A 13,331-nucleotide genomic window follows, 5' to 3' on the forward strand; every position below is an offset into this window, starting at 1 on the left:
TGGACTGTATTATCTGAATGTATTCTGGACTGTATTATCTGACTGTATTCTGGACTGTATTATCTGACTGTATTCTGGACTGTATATATCTGACTGTATTCTGGACTGTATTATCTGAATGTATTCTGGACTGTATTAGCTGAATGTATTCTGGACTGTATTATCTGAATGTATTCTGGACTGTATTATCTGAATGTATTCTGGACTGTATTATCTGAATGTATTCTGGACGGTATTATCTGACTGTATTCTGGACTGTATTATCTGAATGTATTCTGGACTGTATTATCTGATTATGTCACAATGTGGCTCTGCTCAGTTGGCATGAGGCAATCCTTATGGTCAATCTAAAAGGTCAATCTCAAAGGTGACATTTGAAATTCTTAAGGTCATTAAGGTCAATGTCTCATGCCAGACTCGTGTGACATATTTCTTCTTGACACGGCACTAGCAACACCAAGGTCTCGTAATGCTAGCTTAGGAAAATGTTGTTCCCCACACTATAGGTTTATAGTTGAGGAGTTTTGAAAATATTTTGACAGAAAGCATTTTGACAAGCCGATAAGGGCAAATTACAGAAGGACTAATTACCCATTAGGGAAACAGCAGGAGAAAGTTGTTGTTTCTGAGATCTTTGCAACAACAACCCATTTAATCACATGTCCAGTGGGAGTAAACCAAACACAGATTACCCATCATGCACCGCTCAGGTAGTACCTCCCATCCTTTCTAAGCGTTAGCGTCGTACTGTTGTCTATACTGCCATGGAGTGTTGTCAGTTGTAATCTTGTTCCCATTCGTTCTTAGATCTGCTACTGTTAGCTCAAAAGAGAAGCCCACTGTGGTCTACACACCCAGCGCTACTAGTTCAGATGTGAAATGAAATACCACCTCAGATTTCAAAACACGTAGAGGGCTTGGGCTAATGCCCAATAGCAACCTGGGCCTCATGTAAGTCAAGTTTATAACGTTCCATCATTGGTTACTCTGAGAGTTCTTCACATTGACATCGGCTGCGGCATCGGGCCCTATGGTGCCAACCTAGGAAAAGTAATTCCAATTTCTACTCTTTCCTCTATTACTAATATGGATATAGACCAAATGGTGCAGTTCTTATAGCCATACCAACGATATCAATAGCAACCATCAAACAGGGCCAGCATCTGTATATTGAACTTAGTTTGTTTGAGATGGACACTCCATGTGACTTAATAAGAATCATAAAGGACTTGGGTTGAAGCATCTGAATATTAGGAGCATACTTCCTAAACTGGATTACATCAAGATCTAGGCTATGCAGAGGAATCTGGACATTCTGGTATTGACTGAGATCTCTGGGGACATTCTGGACTCTGATATTGAGGGTTATAATGGACAGCTAACAGCTTAGTCCTACTGGACAGCTAACAGCTTAGTCCTACTGGACAGCTAACAGCTTAGTCCTACTGGACAGCTAACAGCTTAGTCCTGCTGGACAGCTAACAGCTTAGTCCTACTGGACATCTAACAGCTTAGTCCTGCTGGACAGCTAACAGCTTAGTCCTACTGGACAGCTAACAGCTTAGTCCTACTGGACAGCTAACAGCTTAGTCCTGCTGGACAGCTAACAGCTTAGTCCTACTGGACAGCTAACAGCTTAGTCCTACTGGACAGCTAACAGCTTAGTCCTGCTGTACAGCTAACAGCTTAGTCCTACTGTACAGCTAACAGCTTAGTCATTCTGTACAGCTAACAGCTTAGTCCTACCGGACAGCTAACAGCTTAGTCCTACTGTACAGCTAACAGCTTAGTCCTACTGTATAGCTAACAGCTTAGTCCTCCTGGACAGCTAACAGCTTAGTCCTGCTGTACAGCTAACAGCTTAGTCATTCTGTACAGCTAACAGCTTAGTCATTCTGTACAGCTAACAGCTTAGTCATTCTGTACAGCTAACAGCTTAGTCATTGTGGACAGCTAACAGCTTAGTCCTACTGGATAGCTAATAGTATTTAATCCTTTAACACAGTATATTCTATTCATATTGTGTTAAATTCTCAGGATCTCTCCCTCTCTCTGTCTTTCTTTCTCACTCTTCCTCGATATATGCAAGGCACAGTACTTGACAGTTTGCATGGGATGAAATTCCATTCGGTGGGAACTGTAACAATGTGGATTGTTATACACTGCATGTGACCATAACCACAACCTTGAGCGTGAACTCAATGTGAGAAAGGCAACAAAGTAGTAATGTTATGGTTGTTTAACTCTGGAGACTCCTTTGGTGTCTAGAGAGTTAGGTAGATCAGCCTTTTCATGTCCTTGTGTCTTGCATGTGGAATGAGCTACAATGCACTTTACATTAGGAGGAATTGGTGCCTCTAGGGCATTTCAGACTGTTGTTGGGGGACCTTTTTACTGTCTGATTTTTATGATTATGTTTTGTTTTTCGTGTATTGTTGTGTATAATAATGTGTATTTTAATGTGTGAATGTGTAGTTTACTGTGTTTATTGTATTTTGATGTGTATTGTAGTGCTATACAGGGATCATCTGGAAAAGAGACCTTGGTCTCAGCATTGACTCCCTGTCAAAATAAAGATTAAAAAAACAAAAACACTTTAAACTCTTTCTATACACTTTCTCAACCTCCAGACCTGTCTCCAGATCAAATGCGTCTCTGTTATGAAGTGAAAACCTGGACAGCTAACAGCTTAGTCCTCCTGGACAGCTAACAGCTTAGTCCTACTGGACCGCTAACAGCTTAGTCCTACTGGACAGCTAAAAGCTTAGTCCTGCTGTACAGCTAACAGCTTAGTCCTCCTGGACCGCTAACAGATTAGTCCTTCTGGACAGCTAACAGATTAGTCCTCCTTTAATACAGAAAAACTGGACAGCTAACAGTTTAGTCCTCCTTTAATACTGAAAACCAGGACAGCTATCAGATTAGTCCTCCTTTAATACTGAAAACCAGGACAGCTATCAGATTAGTCCTCCTTTAATACTGAAAACCAGGACAGCTATCAGATTAGTCCTCCTTTAATACTGAAAACCAGGACAGCTAACAGATTAGTCCTCCTTTAATACTGAAAACCAGGACAGCTATCAGATTAGTCCTCATTTAATACTGAAAACCAGGACAGCTATCAGATTAGTCCTCCTTTAATACTGAAAACCAGGACAGCTATCAGATTAGTCCTCCTTTAATACTGAAAACCAGGACAGCTATCAGATTAGTCCTCATTTAATACTGAAAACTTGGACAGCTAACAGCTTAGTCATTCTGTACAGCTAACATATTAGTCCTCTTGGACAGCTAACAGGTTAGTCCTGCTGGATAGCTAACAGATTAATCTTGCTGGACAGCTAACAGTATTTAATCCTTTAATACAATATATTCTATTCATATTGTGTTAAATTCTCAGGATCCCTCTCTCTCTCTGTCTTTCTTTCTCACTCTTCCTCGATATATGCAAGGCACAGTACTAGACAGTTTGCACGGGATGAAATTCCATTCGGTGGGAACTGTAACAATGTGGATTGTTATACACTGCATGTGACCATAACCACAACCTTGAGCGTGAACTCAATGTGAGAAAGGCAACAAAGTAGTAATGTTATGATGCAGGTTAGAACCGTGCCATGAAGACAGAACACCACTGTAAACGGAATCTCACGGGATTCTCAAAACAACAAACACTGTCAAAAATTAGCTGGTCGATTCAACTAAGTATTATTTAGTAATGGGTTACACAGGCATTTTTTTTGTTTTAAATATTTAGTTGGCACAAATTTAGCTCCAACTTGAGAAAATGTAGTTACAAATGTTGTGAGTAGCACCCACACACTGCTTTTAACATACAATATTTTCAAACTACACACACAAGATAACCAAAAGTGTGTGGATACTTGCTTCTCGATCATCTCATTCCAAAATCATGGGCATTAATATGGAGTTGGTCCCCCCTTTGCTGCTATAACAGCCTCCACTCTTTCTGGGAAGGCTTTCCACTAGATGTTGGAACATTGCTGCGGGGACTTGCTTCCATTCAGACACAAGAGCATAAAGTGAGGTCGGGCACTGATGTTGGGCGATTAGGCCTGGCTCGCAGTCGGTGTTCCAAGTCATCCTAAAGGTGTTCAATGGGGTTGAGGTCAGGGCTCTGTGCAGGCCAGTCAAGTTCTTCCACATAGATCTCGACAAACCATTTCAGTATGGACCTCGCTTTGTGCACGGGGGAATTGTCATGCTGAAACAGGAAAGGGTCTTTCCCAAAATGTTGCCACAAAGTTGGAATCATCTAGAATGTACTTGTATACTGTAGCGTTAAGATTTCCCTTCACTGGAACTAAGGGGCCTAGCCCAAAGCACGAAAAACAGCCCCAGACCATTATTCCTCCTCCACCAAACTTTACAGTTGCCACTATGGATTGGGGCAGGTAGCGTTTTCCTGGCATCCGTCAAACCCAGGTTAGTCCGTCGAGCTGCCAGTTAGTGAAGCGTGATTCATCAATCCAGGGAACGCATTTCCACTGCTCAAATCAAATCAATTGGTCACATACACGAGTTTAGCAGATGTTATTGCGGGTGTAGCGAAATGCTTGCTCCAGAGTCCAATGGCGGCAAGCTTTACACCACTCCAGCCAAGCTCTTGGCATTGCGCATGGTAATCTTAGGCTGCATGAAAACCCATTTCATGAAGCTCCCGACGAACAGTTATTTTGCTGACGTTGCTTCCAGAGGCAGTTTGGAACTGAGAAAATTAGCAGAATAACTGATAACTGACACAGGCATGGTGGCGTAGCAGGAGGATCGGAATGCCGTGAACCAAGTGGTTGTGACTTTAAATCCCAAATCCCAAACCCACGTGCTGAATAATATTTACTGTGTAAATGCACAGCATCAATGTGTGTTAAATATGTATAATGAAAACATTGTATGTTAAAAGCACTATGTTTTCTGAAGTTGGAGCTACATCAACTAAAAATCTTACGTACAAGTAACACTTTGACCAAAACGTTGAGTGAACTAAAAAAGGCTGTGGAACCAGTTACTAAATAATTATTAGTTGAATCAACTACATTTATTTTACAGTGAACAGAGATGCCCTGAAGATAGAGCGTTACTGGAAACAGAATTTCATGGGCTTCTAACATCAACAAACAGAGATGCCCTGAAGATAGAACGTTACTGGAAACAGAATTTCATGGGCTTCTAACACCAACAAACAGAGATGCCCTGAAGATAGAACGTTATTTTAAACAGAATTTCATGGGCTTCTAACACCAACAAACAGAGATGCCCTGAAGATAGAACGTTACTAGAAACAGAATTTCATGGGCTTCTAACACCAACAAACAGAGATCAGAGATGCCCTGAAGATAGAGCGTTACTTTAAACAGAATTTCATGGGCTTCTAACACCAACAAACAGAGATGCCCTGAAGATAGAGCGTTACTTTAAACAGAATTTCATGGGCTTCTAACACCAACAAACAGAGATGCCCTGAAGATAGAACATTACTGGAAACAGAATTTCATGGGCTTCTAACATCAATAAACAGAGATGCCCTGAAGATAGAACGTTACTTTAAACAGAATCGAATGGGGATCTAACATCAACAAACAGAGATGCCCTGAAGATAGAGCGTTACTGGAAACAGAATTTCATGGGCTTCTAACATCAACAAACAGAGATGCCCTGAAGATAGAACGTTATTTTAAACAGAATTTCATGGGCTTCTAACACCAACAAACAGAGATGCCCTGAAGATAGAACGTTACTGTGTTTATCTTACTGTGATTAATGATGACAGGTGTTTATGAAGGTACTCTGTACAGTAAAAAAACCTAAATGATTTATGCTAAACCTTTCTGTACCATATATATACAGTACAGTATATTTCAATAGATTAAGTGTGCAGAGATTAGTGGAATATGTTACAATTTAACCTCTGAACTCAATTATTTATTAAACTCGTCCTACACTCCAGTTTTCACCCAAAGATTTTCCAGGAACCTTTCCTCACATGCTTACTAACCGTTACAAATCACTTGTCACATCCAGATGGTTTGGCACTTAAAGGAGTGAGAAGGACATTGTGTATGTGAGTAAAGCACATACGGTTATACTCATACATACATATTTATGTACAGTTAAATGCTATCTTTCATCTTGTACATCCACTGTTTTACAACTGCGACTGACTTATGACTTCTGTAACCAGGCCAAGAAATCCTCTACACCAGGGGGTCGGCAACAGGTGGGTCCGTGGGCCAAAACTGCCCCGCGTGTGATTGTTTATGCCCCCCTACCCCAAAGTTTGTAATCTATTTTTTATTTAAGTTTTTGGTCAAAAAAGTATCAAATCACTAGGGATTCAGCAAAAAAATCTAAATAATTTAGGAAACCTGTTGTCCGGGGTAGGCTGTCATTGTAAATAATAATTTGCTTTTAACTGACATGCCCAGTTAAATAAAGGTTAAATAAATACAAATAAAATAAAAACTATTCCCACAAATACAACAAGAGATGTGATCATGTCTCAATGTAATCAAGGTGTGAAATTATTGTTATTTTCAAATACAATCTAAGTTGTGGTCAATTTGCAGTGTATAAATTATTAAAATTATTTTCCAGCCCCCCGGACTATTTGTTCCAACAAAACCACGGCCCGTGGCTGAATCTAGTTGCCTACCCCCACACCCCAATCCCCACATGCAAAACCAGGAAGGAAGTCTCTGTGGAATCTGAAGCCAGATGGAGAGGATTTGAAAACATCAGTCACACTATGCATGCTATAGGCTGTGTCCCAAATGGAGCCCTATTCCCTTTATAGTGCACTACTTTTGACCACAGCTGGGCTCTGGTCAAAAGTAGTGCACTATAGTATATCGGAAATAGGCTTCCATTTGAGGTGCAGCCATACTTCCATGAACCTAGCTTCAGTCACACTATGCATCCTGTCCTTCCCACCATTGAACCCACAGGCTGTGTAGCATCTTGATTCAATCAACAGCTGCTTAACCCAAGGGGTGTATTATCCCTTTTATCGTTCCCACTACCTCCCACTGCCTCCCACTGCCTCCCACTGCCTCTCTCTGCCTCCCTCTGCCTCCCACTGGCTCCCTCTGCCTCCCACTGCCTCCCTCTGCCTCCCACTGGCTCCCACTACCTCCCTCTGCCTCCCACTGGCTCCCACTGCCTCCCTCTGCCTCCCACTGCCTCCCTCTGCCTCCCACTGCCTCCCACTGGCTCCCACTGCCTCCCTCTGCCTCCCACTGGCTCCCTCTGCCTCCCTCTGCCTCCCACTGCCTCCCACTGCCTCCCTCTACCTCCCACTGCCTCCCTCTGCCTCCCTCTGCCTCCCTCTGCCTCCCTCTGCCTCCCTCTGCCTCCCACTGCCTCCCACTGGCTCCCTCTGCCTCCCACTGGCTCCCTCTGCCTCCCACTGGCTCCCTCTACCTCCCTCTGCCTCCCTCTGCCTCCCTCTGCCTCCCACTGCCTCCCTCTGCCTCCCTTTGCCTATCTCTGCCTAAAAGTAATTTGTTTGGGCGGTGGCCTAGCTGTGGGTTGGAGCACCAGAGGGTTGTCTGCATGGGCTAAGGCTCAGTTAGTTATTCTTAGCTGTGGAATCCATCCTCTGCAACCAACTGCAAGGAACCTCCTCTGACACATGGGGAAAGTTGTATGAACAGATTTAAACAAAATCACCTTAGAATCATAAATATTTGGAACACAGAACTCTCCACTCTCATTCTCTACATCCCGTACTAAAAACTGTAAAATGGTTTTAATAAAAGGCATTACTGTAAACGTATTCTAAGTTATATGAAATGTTGTCATTGTATAGTTCTTCAATTACAAGAGGTTGAATTGTGAAAAGGAACATGCAGTATTATATGTGATTGACCACACACACACACACACACACACACAGACACACAGACACACACACACACACACACACACACACACACACACACACACACACACACACACACACACACACACACACACACACACACACACACACACACAACAGGTGGACAATTGTACATATAATGCCATGCTGTTTGCCACATGTGAGACAGGTCTGTGTCCCAAATGGCACCCTATTCCCTACATAGTGTACTGCTTTTTAAACAGGACCCCATAGGGGCTCTGGTCTAAAGTAGTGCACTATATAGGGAATAGCGTTCCATAGGGCTCTGGTCTAAAGTAGTGCACTATATAGGGAACGGGGTGCCATTTGGGGATGCACAGAGGAGATATGGAGATGCCTCATCCTTCTTATCCAGCTCAGGAAAACGCTTCTGACTGAGGTTCTTCAATGAGAGCATGGAAAATGCATATCAGTGGCATTTGTCACACCCTGATCTGTTTCACCTGTCTTTGTGATTGTCTCCACCCCCCTCCAGGTGTCGCCCATCTTCCCCAATGATCCCCTGTGTATTTATACACGTGTTCTCTGTTTGTCTGTTGCCAGTTAGTTTTGTTTCGCGAAGCCTACCAGCGTTTTTCTCTCTGTTCCTGTCTCTCGATTGTTCCATTTTTTCCCGGTGTTTTCCCATTCTGCCTGCCCTGACCCTGAGCCTGACCCTGACCCTGCCTGCCGTCCTGTACCTTTGCCCCACCTATCTGGATTACTGACCCCTGCCTGCCCTTGACCTGTCTTTTGCCTGCCCTTGACCTGTCTTTTGCCTGCCCTTGTGGGATTAATAAACTGTTGATACTTCGACACTGTCTGCATCTGGGTCTTGAAACGTGATAGCATTGACCAGTAGCACTAATCACAACAACAATAACAACAATAACAACAAAGTGATGATATATCATGTAATCTTACAGGGGTTCACAATGTTTATCATATCAATAGGGACTGAATGCTATTGTAAACAAAGGACTCAAATCTGTATTATTGAATTAGATAAGTAAATGTTTTGCTTGTTAGGCTTCCTGGATAGTTTAGTGTGTCAAATTATACACCCTTTGTGACAAGATTGACTGAAAACTGGGACAATGTAATGACGATATAGGGTATATAATGCATATTCACATGCATGTACCTAGCTACCCTCTTGTTCAACAACAAGGTGCCCTCCATGATATCCAAAAATCATTAGTATATGTCAACATACAGTATAATTTCAACATCATCTGTGTAAATAATAGTATAGGTTACTGCAGAGATAAATGTTGACGCCTATTTTCGCTTTTCAGTACGGGATATACCATAGCTACCCTGGGCTGATATATGAGAGAGAGACAGAACCTAGCTCATGCAGAAGCCGTGTGAACAGCAACACTTTCATCAATGTTGTTACTCTGACCAGAGGATTCTCTGCCTCTAGAAATATGATTTCCACTGAAGCTGTAGGCCTATGAATGAAAACATCTCATGACTTAAAACATTGTTATAACACTGAAAATATTAAAATACAAAATGACTTAACTTTTGTATAATAAATACATTTACCTTTTTTAACCGGTTATGGATTAAAGTTTGAAATACTTGAGCCACAATCAAACTAATCCCGATGACCAGCAGACTGGCGCAGACAATCCCGACTCCATATATCGCACAAGATCTTCGCGTCATGATGAAGGTGACTCCGGAGACAACGGTGCGTAAAAGTTCGACCACTGCGTAGAAGAAGCGGAGGATTGATGCCGTTGAAACGAGGCTACTGAGCCTGCTGTGTTTTTATCTGCAAGTTCCCTTCACTGTGCAAACAGTAACAAAATAAACTTATTCAGAGTTGACCTTGTTGACTGATCTTTGTGGTCCGTTTTCTCGATGGTTTCTGCAAAATGTTTGCAGAACTTCTATTCTGCAGGAGCGTTTTTTAGTCGACAAATGAATAATAACGGTAATCGTTTCTTTATTCTTGTTAGTTTATAAGGCGGTCCAAGAAAGGGGAATTAAGCTAACTTTAGCTATCCGCTTTCTGGTTAATAATGAAAAAGATATTTCACAGCAGAAGAAGTTCGGCTGCAGTCCGAGGTGGTGAAGGTGTAGTAAACTGTATAAAACATGCCAGTGGATATTTGTAGCGTCCTACAAGGTCACACTTGTGCCCTCCGTGCGTTAGCGAATGTTGATTGGTCACAAGTTAACGGCTGTTGTCTCCCCTCAACACGTGTGTCAGTGCTGTTACAGGCTGGTCTCAGAGCATGTCGGATTATTCTGTACATACATCCAAAACACTCCATTTAGTATGAGCTCACGTTTTCTATGGAATGTATTCATTTGTGGATGTCCATCACCCATTTCGTATCATATCTTACGAATTAGAAAAACATACAATATGTTATAAATTTGCTAAACATACTATATGTTACGAATTCTAGCTAGATGTCTAGGTGGCTAATGTTAGCTAGGCTAGGGGTTAGGGTTAAGTTTAAGAGTTAGGTTAAAGTTAGGGGAAAGGGTTAGCTAAAAGGGTTAATGTTAGGGTTAGGGCATGGTTTAGCTAACATGCTAAGTAGCTATTTGCAAAGTAGCTAAAAAAAAGTCGTATGAAATAAATACAAATAAAAATTTAAAAGGCTAAAATTGTCAGTGATGAGATTCGAAATCGCAACCTTTGGGTTCAATGAGTTAGTCTTCATCAACTTTTGTGAATTTTGAAGAATTTGAGTCATAAGAAAATCACAGAAAAAAAACAGAAAGACTTCATAATTCATTAAAAAAAATGAAAATGTATCAACTCATAGATAAGATGAGTTAAGAGCATCTGCTAAATGACTAAAATGTAAATAAAGGTTGTGTTAACTGAGTGCTATTATTTCATAGAAAAAACTTATAAGATCTCCTAAGCCTGTGTTAACCTCAGACCTTATTTTCTGTTTGTATTCCAAACCCCCCTATTCTTTCCCCATTCATTTTTCGCAAAGGGATGGCTGGACGAACCAGACTACAAGCTAGTGAGCTCTATAGAAATCCCAGATGACACTTGGCTAGCTAAACTCATGAGTAGAAACATGTCATTGGGTCTAACTGTTGTCTAGCGCCGAACTGCTCATGTGCAGGCCGTCAAAACAAACGCACTACTTTCGATATAAAGTTGTTTTTGACTAAAATTAAAACGTGTCAGTTTGTCACTTTCACGAAGGTTGGAGAAATAACATGTTCGACTACTTAAGGCATTGGCTCCGATCTAGTAGTTATATGCCTAAACTATAGAAATCATGATTATAACTAGGGGTTATGTAGAGTGTCTATGTTAAATTGACATACATTCTTTGTCTCATACTCCAGGATTGGAAAATGCTTATAAGAAAGAAACAGATGAAGACAGATTCAGAGTTGTCGATTTCCATTGTTACTTGTAATGTTAAAAAGAGAATAAAAAGACAACCCCATTTTTCTAAATTAGCTATCTAGGCTACTCACAATACTATAGGCTACAGATTTGAGTCACCTCTTGAACAGTTACAGTGGGGGAAAAAAGTATTTGATCCCCTGCTGATTTTGTACGTTTGCCCACTGACAAAGAAATGATCAATCTATAATTTTAATAGTAGGTTTATTTGAACAGTGAGAGACAGAAGAACAACAAAAAAATCCTGAAAAACGCATGTCAAAAATGTTATAGATTGATTTGCATTTTAATGAGGGAAATAAGTATTTGACCCCTCTGTAAAACATGACTTAGTACTTGGTGGCAAAACCCTTGTTGGCAATCACAGAGGTCAGACGTTTCTTGTAGTTGGCCACCAGGTTTGCACACATCTCAGGAGGGATTTTGTCCCACTCCTCTTTGCAGATCTTCTCTAAGTCATTAAGGTTTCGAGGCTGACGTTTGGCAACTCGAACCTTCAGCTCCCTCCACAGATTTTCTATGGGATTAAGGTCTGGAGACTGGCTAGACCACTCCAGGACCTTAATGTGCTTCTTCTTGAGCCACTCCTTTGTTGCCTTGGCCGTGTGTTTTGGGTCATTGTCATGCTGGAATACCCATCCATGACCCATTTTCAATGCCCTGGCTGAGGGAAGGAGGTTCTCACCCAAGATTTGACGGTACATGGCCCCGTCCATCGTCCCTTTGATGCAGTGAAGTTGTCCTGTCCCCTTAGCAGAAAAACACCCCCAAAGCATAATGTTTCCACCTCCATGTTTGACGGTGGGGATGGTGTTCTTGGGGTCATAGGCAGCATTCCTCCTCCTCCAAACACGGTGAGTTGAGTTGATGCCAAGGAGCTCCATTTTCACCCAGTTGTCCTCTGAATAATTCAGATGTTCATTGGCAAACTTCAGACGGGCATGTATATGTGCTTTCTTGAGCAGGGGGACCTTGCGGGCGCTGCAGGAGACAGTGTGTTACGGTGTAGTGTGTTACCAATTGTTTTCTTGGTGACTATGGTCCCAGCTGCCTTGAGATCATTGACAAGATCCTCCCGTGTAGTTCTGGGCTGATTCCTCACCGTTCTCATGATCATTGCAACTCCACGAGGTGAGATCTTGCATGGAGCCCCAGGCCGAGGGAGAGTGACAGTTATTTTGTGTTTCTTCCATTTGCGAATAATCGCACCAACTGTTGTCATCTTCTCACCAAGCTGATTGGCGAGCCCATTCCAGCCTTATGTAGGTCTACAATCTTGTCCCTGACATCCTTGGAGAGCTCTTTGGTCTTGGCCATGGTGGAGAGTTTGGAATCTGATTGATTGATTGCTTCTGTGGACAGGTGTCTTTTATACAGGTAACAAGCTGAGATTAGGAGCACTCCCTTTAAGAGTGTGCTCCTAATCTCAGCTCGTTACCTGTATAAAAGACACCTGAAGCTAGGAATCTTTCTGATTGAGAGGGGGTGAAATACTTATTTCCCTCATTAAAATGCAAATCAATTTATAATATTTCTGACATGTGTTTTTCTGGATATTTTTGTTGTTCTTCTGTCTCTCACTGTTCAAATAAACCTACCATTAAAATTATAGACTGATCCTTTCTTTGTCAGTGGGCCAACGTACAAAATCAGCAGGGGATCAAATACTTTTTTCCCTCACTGTACCTATGAGCAATTTCTATGCAATTACTTATTACTCATCATCAAGGGAAAATACCTACAAACAAAAGATGAGCTTCTACTTTAGTCAACTTTATTGCAACATGTAAAAAGACAAAATATATTAATAATTTTGATTAAACAAAGATATAGCCCTACTCAATAACTCAATAAAAGTAACTATTATTTTATGTTATTGAGTAGGGCTATGTGTTGGGCCAGTAACTGAAAGTTGACAAGGTAAAAATCTGTTGTTCTGCCCCTGAGCAAGGCAGTTAACCCACTGTTCCCCCAGGCGCCGAAGACGTGGATGTCGATTAAGGAATCCCCCCTCACCTCTCTGATTCA

At 41.7% G+C, this 13,331-nt stretch overlaps 1 protein-coding gene across 2 annotated transcripts in view; it reads right to left on the minus strand.

Moving 5' to 3' along the window:
• The window catches only part of scarb2b (scavenger receptor class B, member 2b), a 51,374-nt gene extending 41,347 nt beyond the window's left edge, over nucleotides 1-10,027 (minus strand). For both annotated transcript variants that reach the window (XR_003866883.1, XM_029692429.1), the window contains exon 1: nucleotides 9,455-10,027. Coding sequence is in view for 1 of the 2 variants with exons in the window: in XM_029692429.1 (XP_029548289.1) it covers nucleotides 9,455-9,577 (123 nt within the window). In the remaining variant the exon portion in view is untranslated. The remainder of the gene's footprint in view (nucleotides 1-9,454) is intronic.
• Nucleotides 10,028-13,331: the final 3,304 nt, after the last annotated feature.

The sequence above is a fragment of the Salmo trutta genome, chromosome 15 (genome assembly GCF_901001165.1).
Source record: "Salmo trutta chromosome 15, fSalTru1.1, whole genome shotgun sequence".
NCBI classification, from domain to species: domain Eukaryota; kingdom Metazoa; phylum Chordata; class Actinopteri; order Salmoniformes; family Salmonidae; genus Salmo; species Salmo trutta.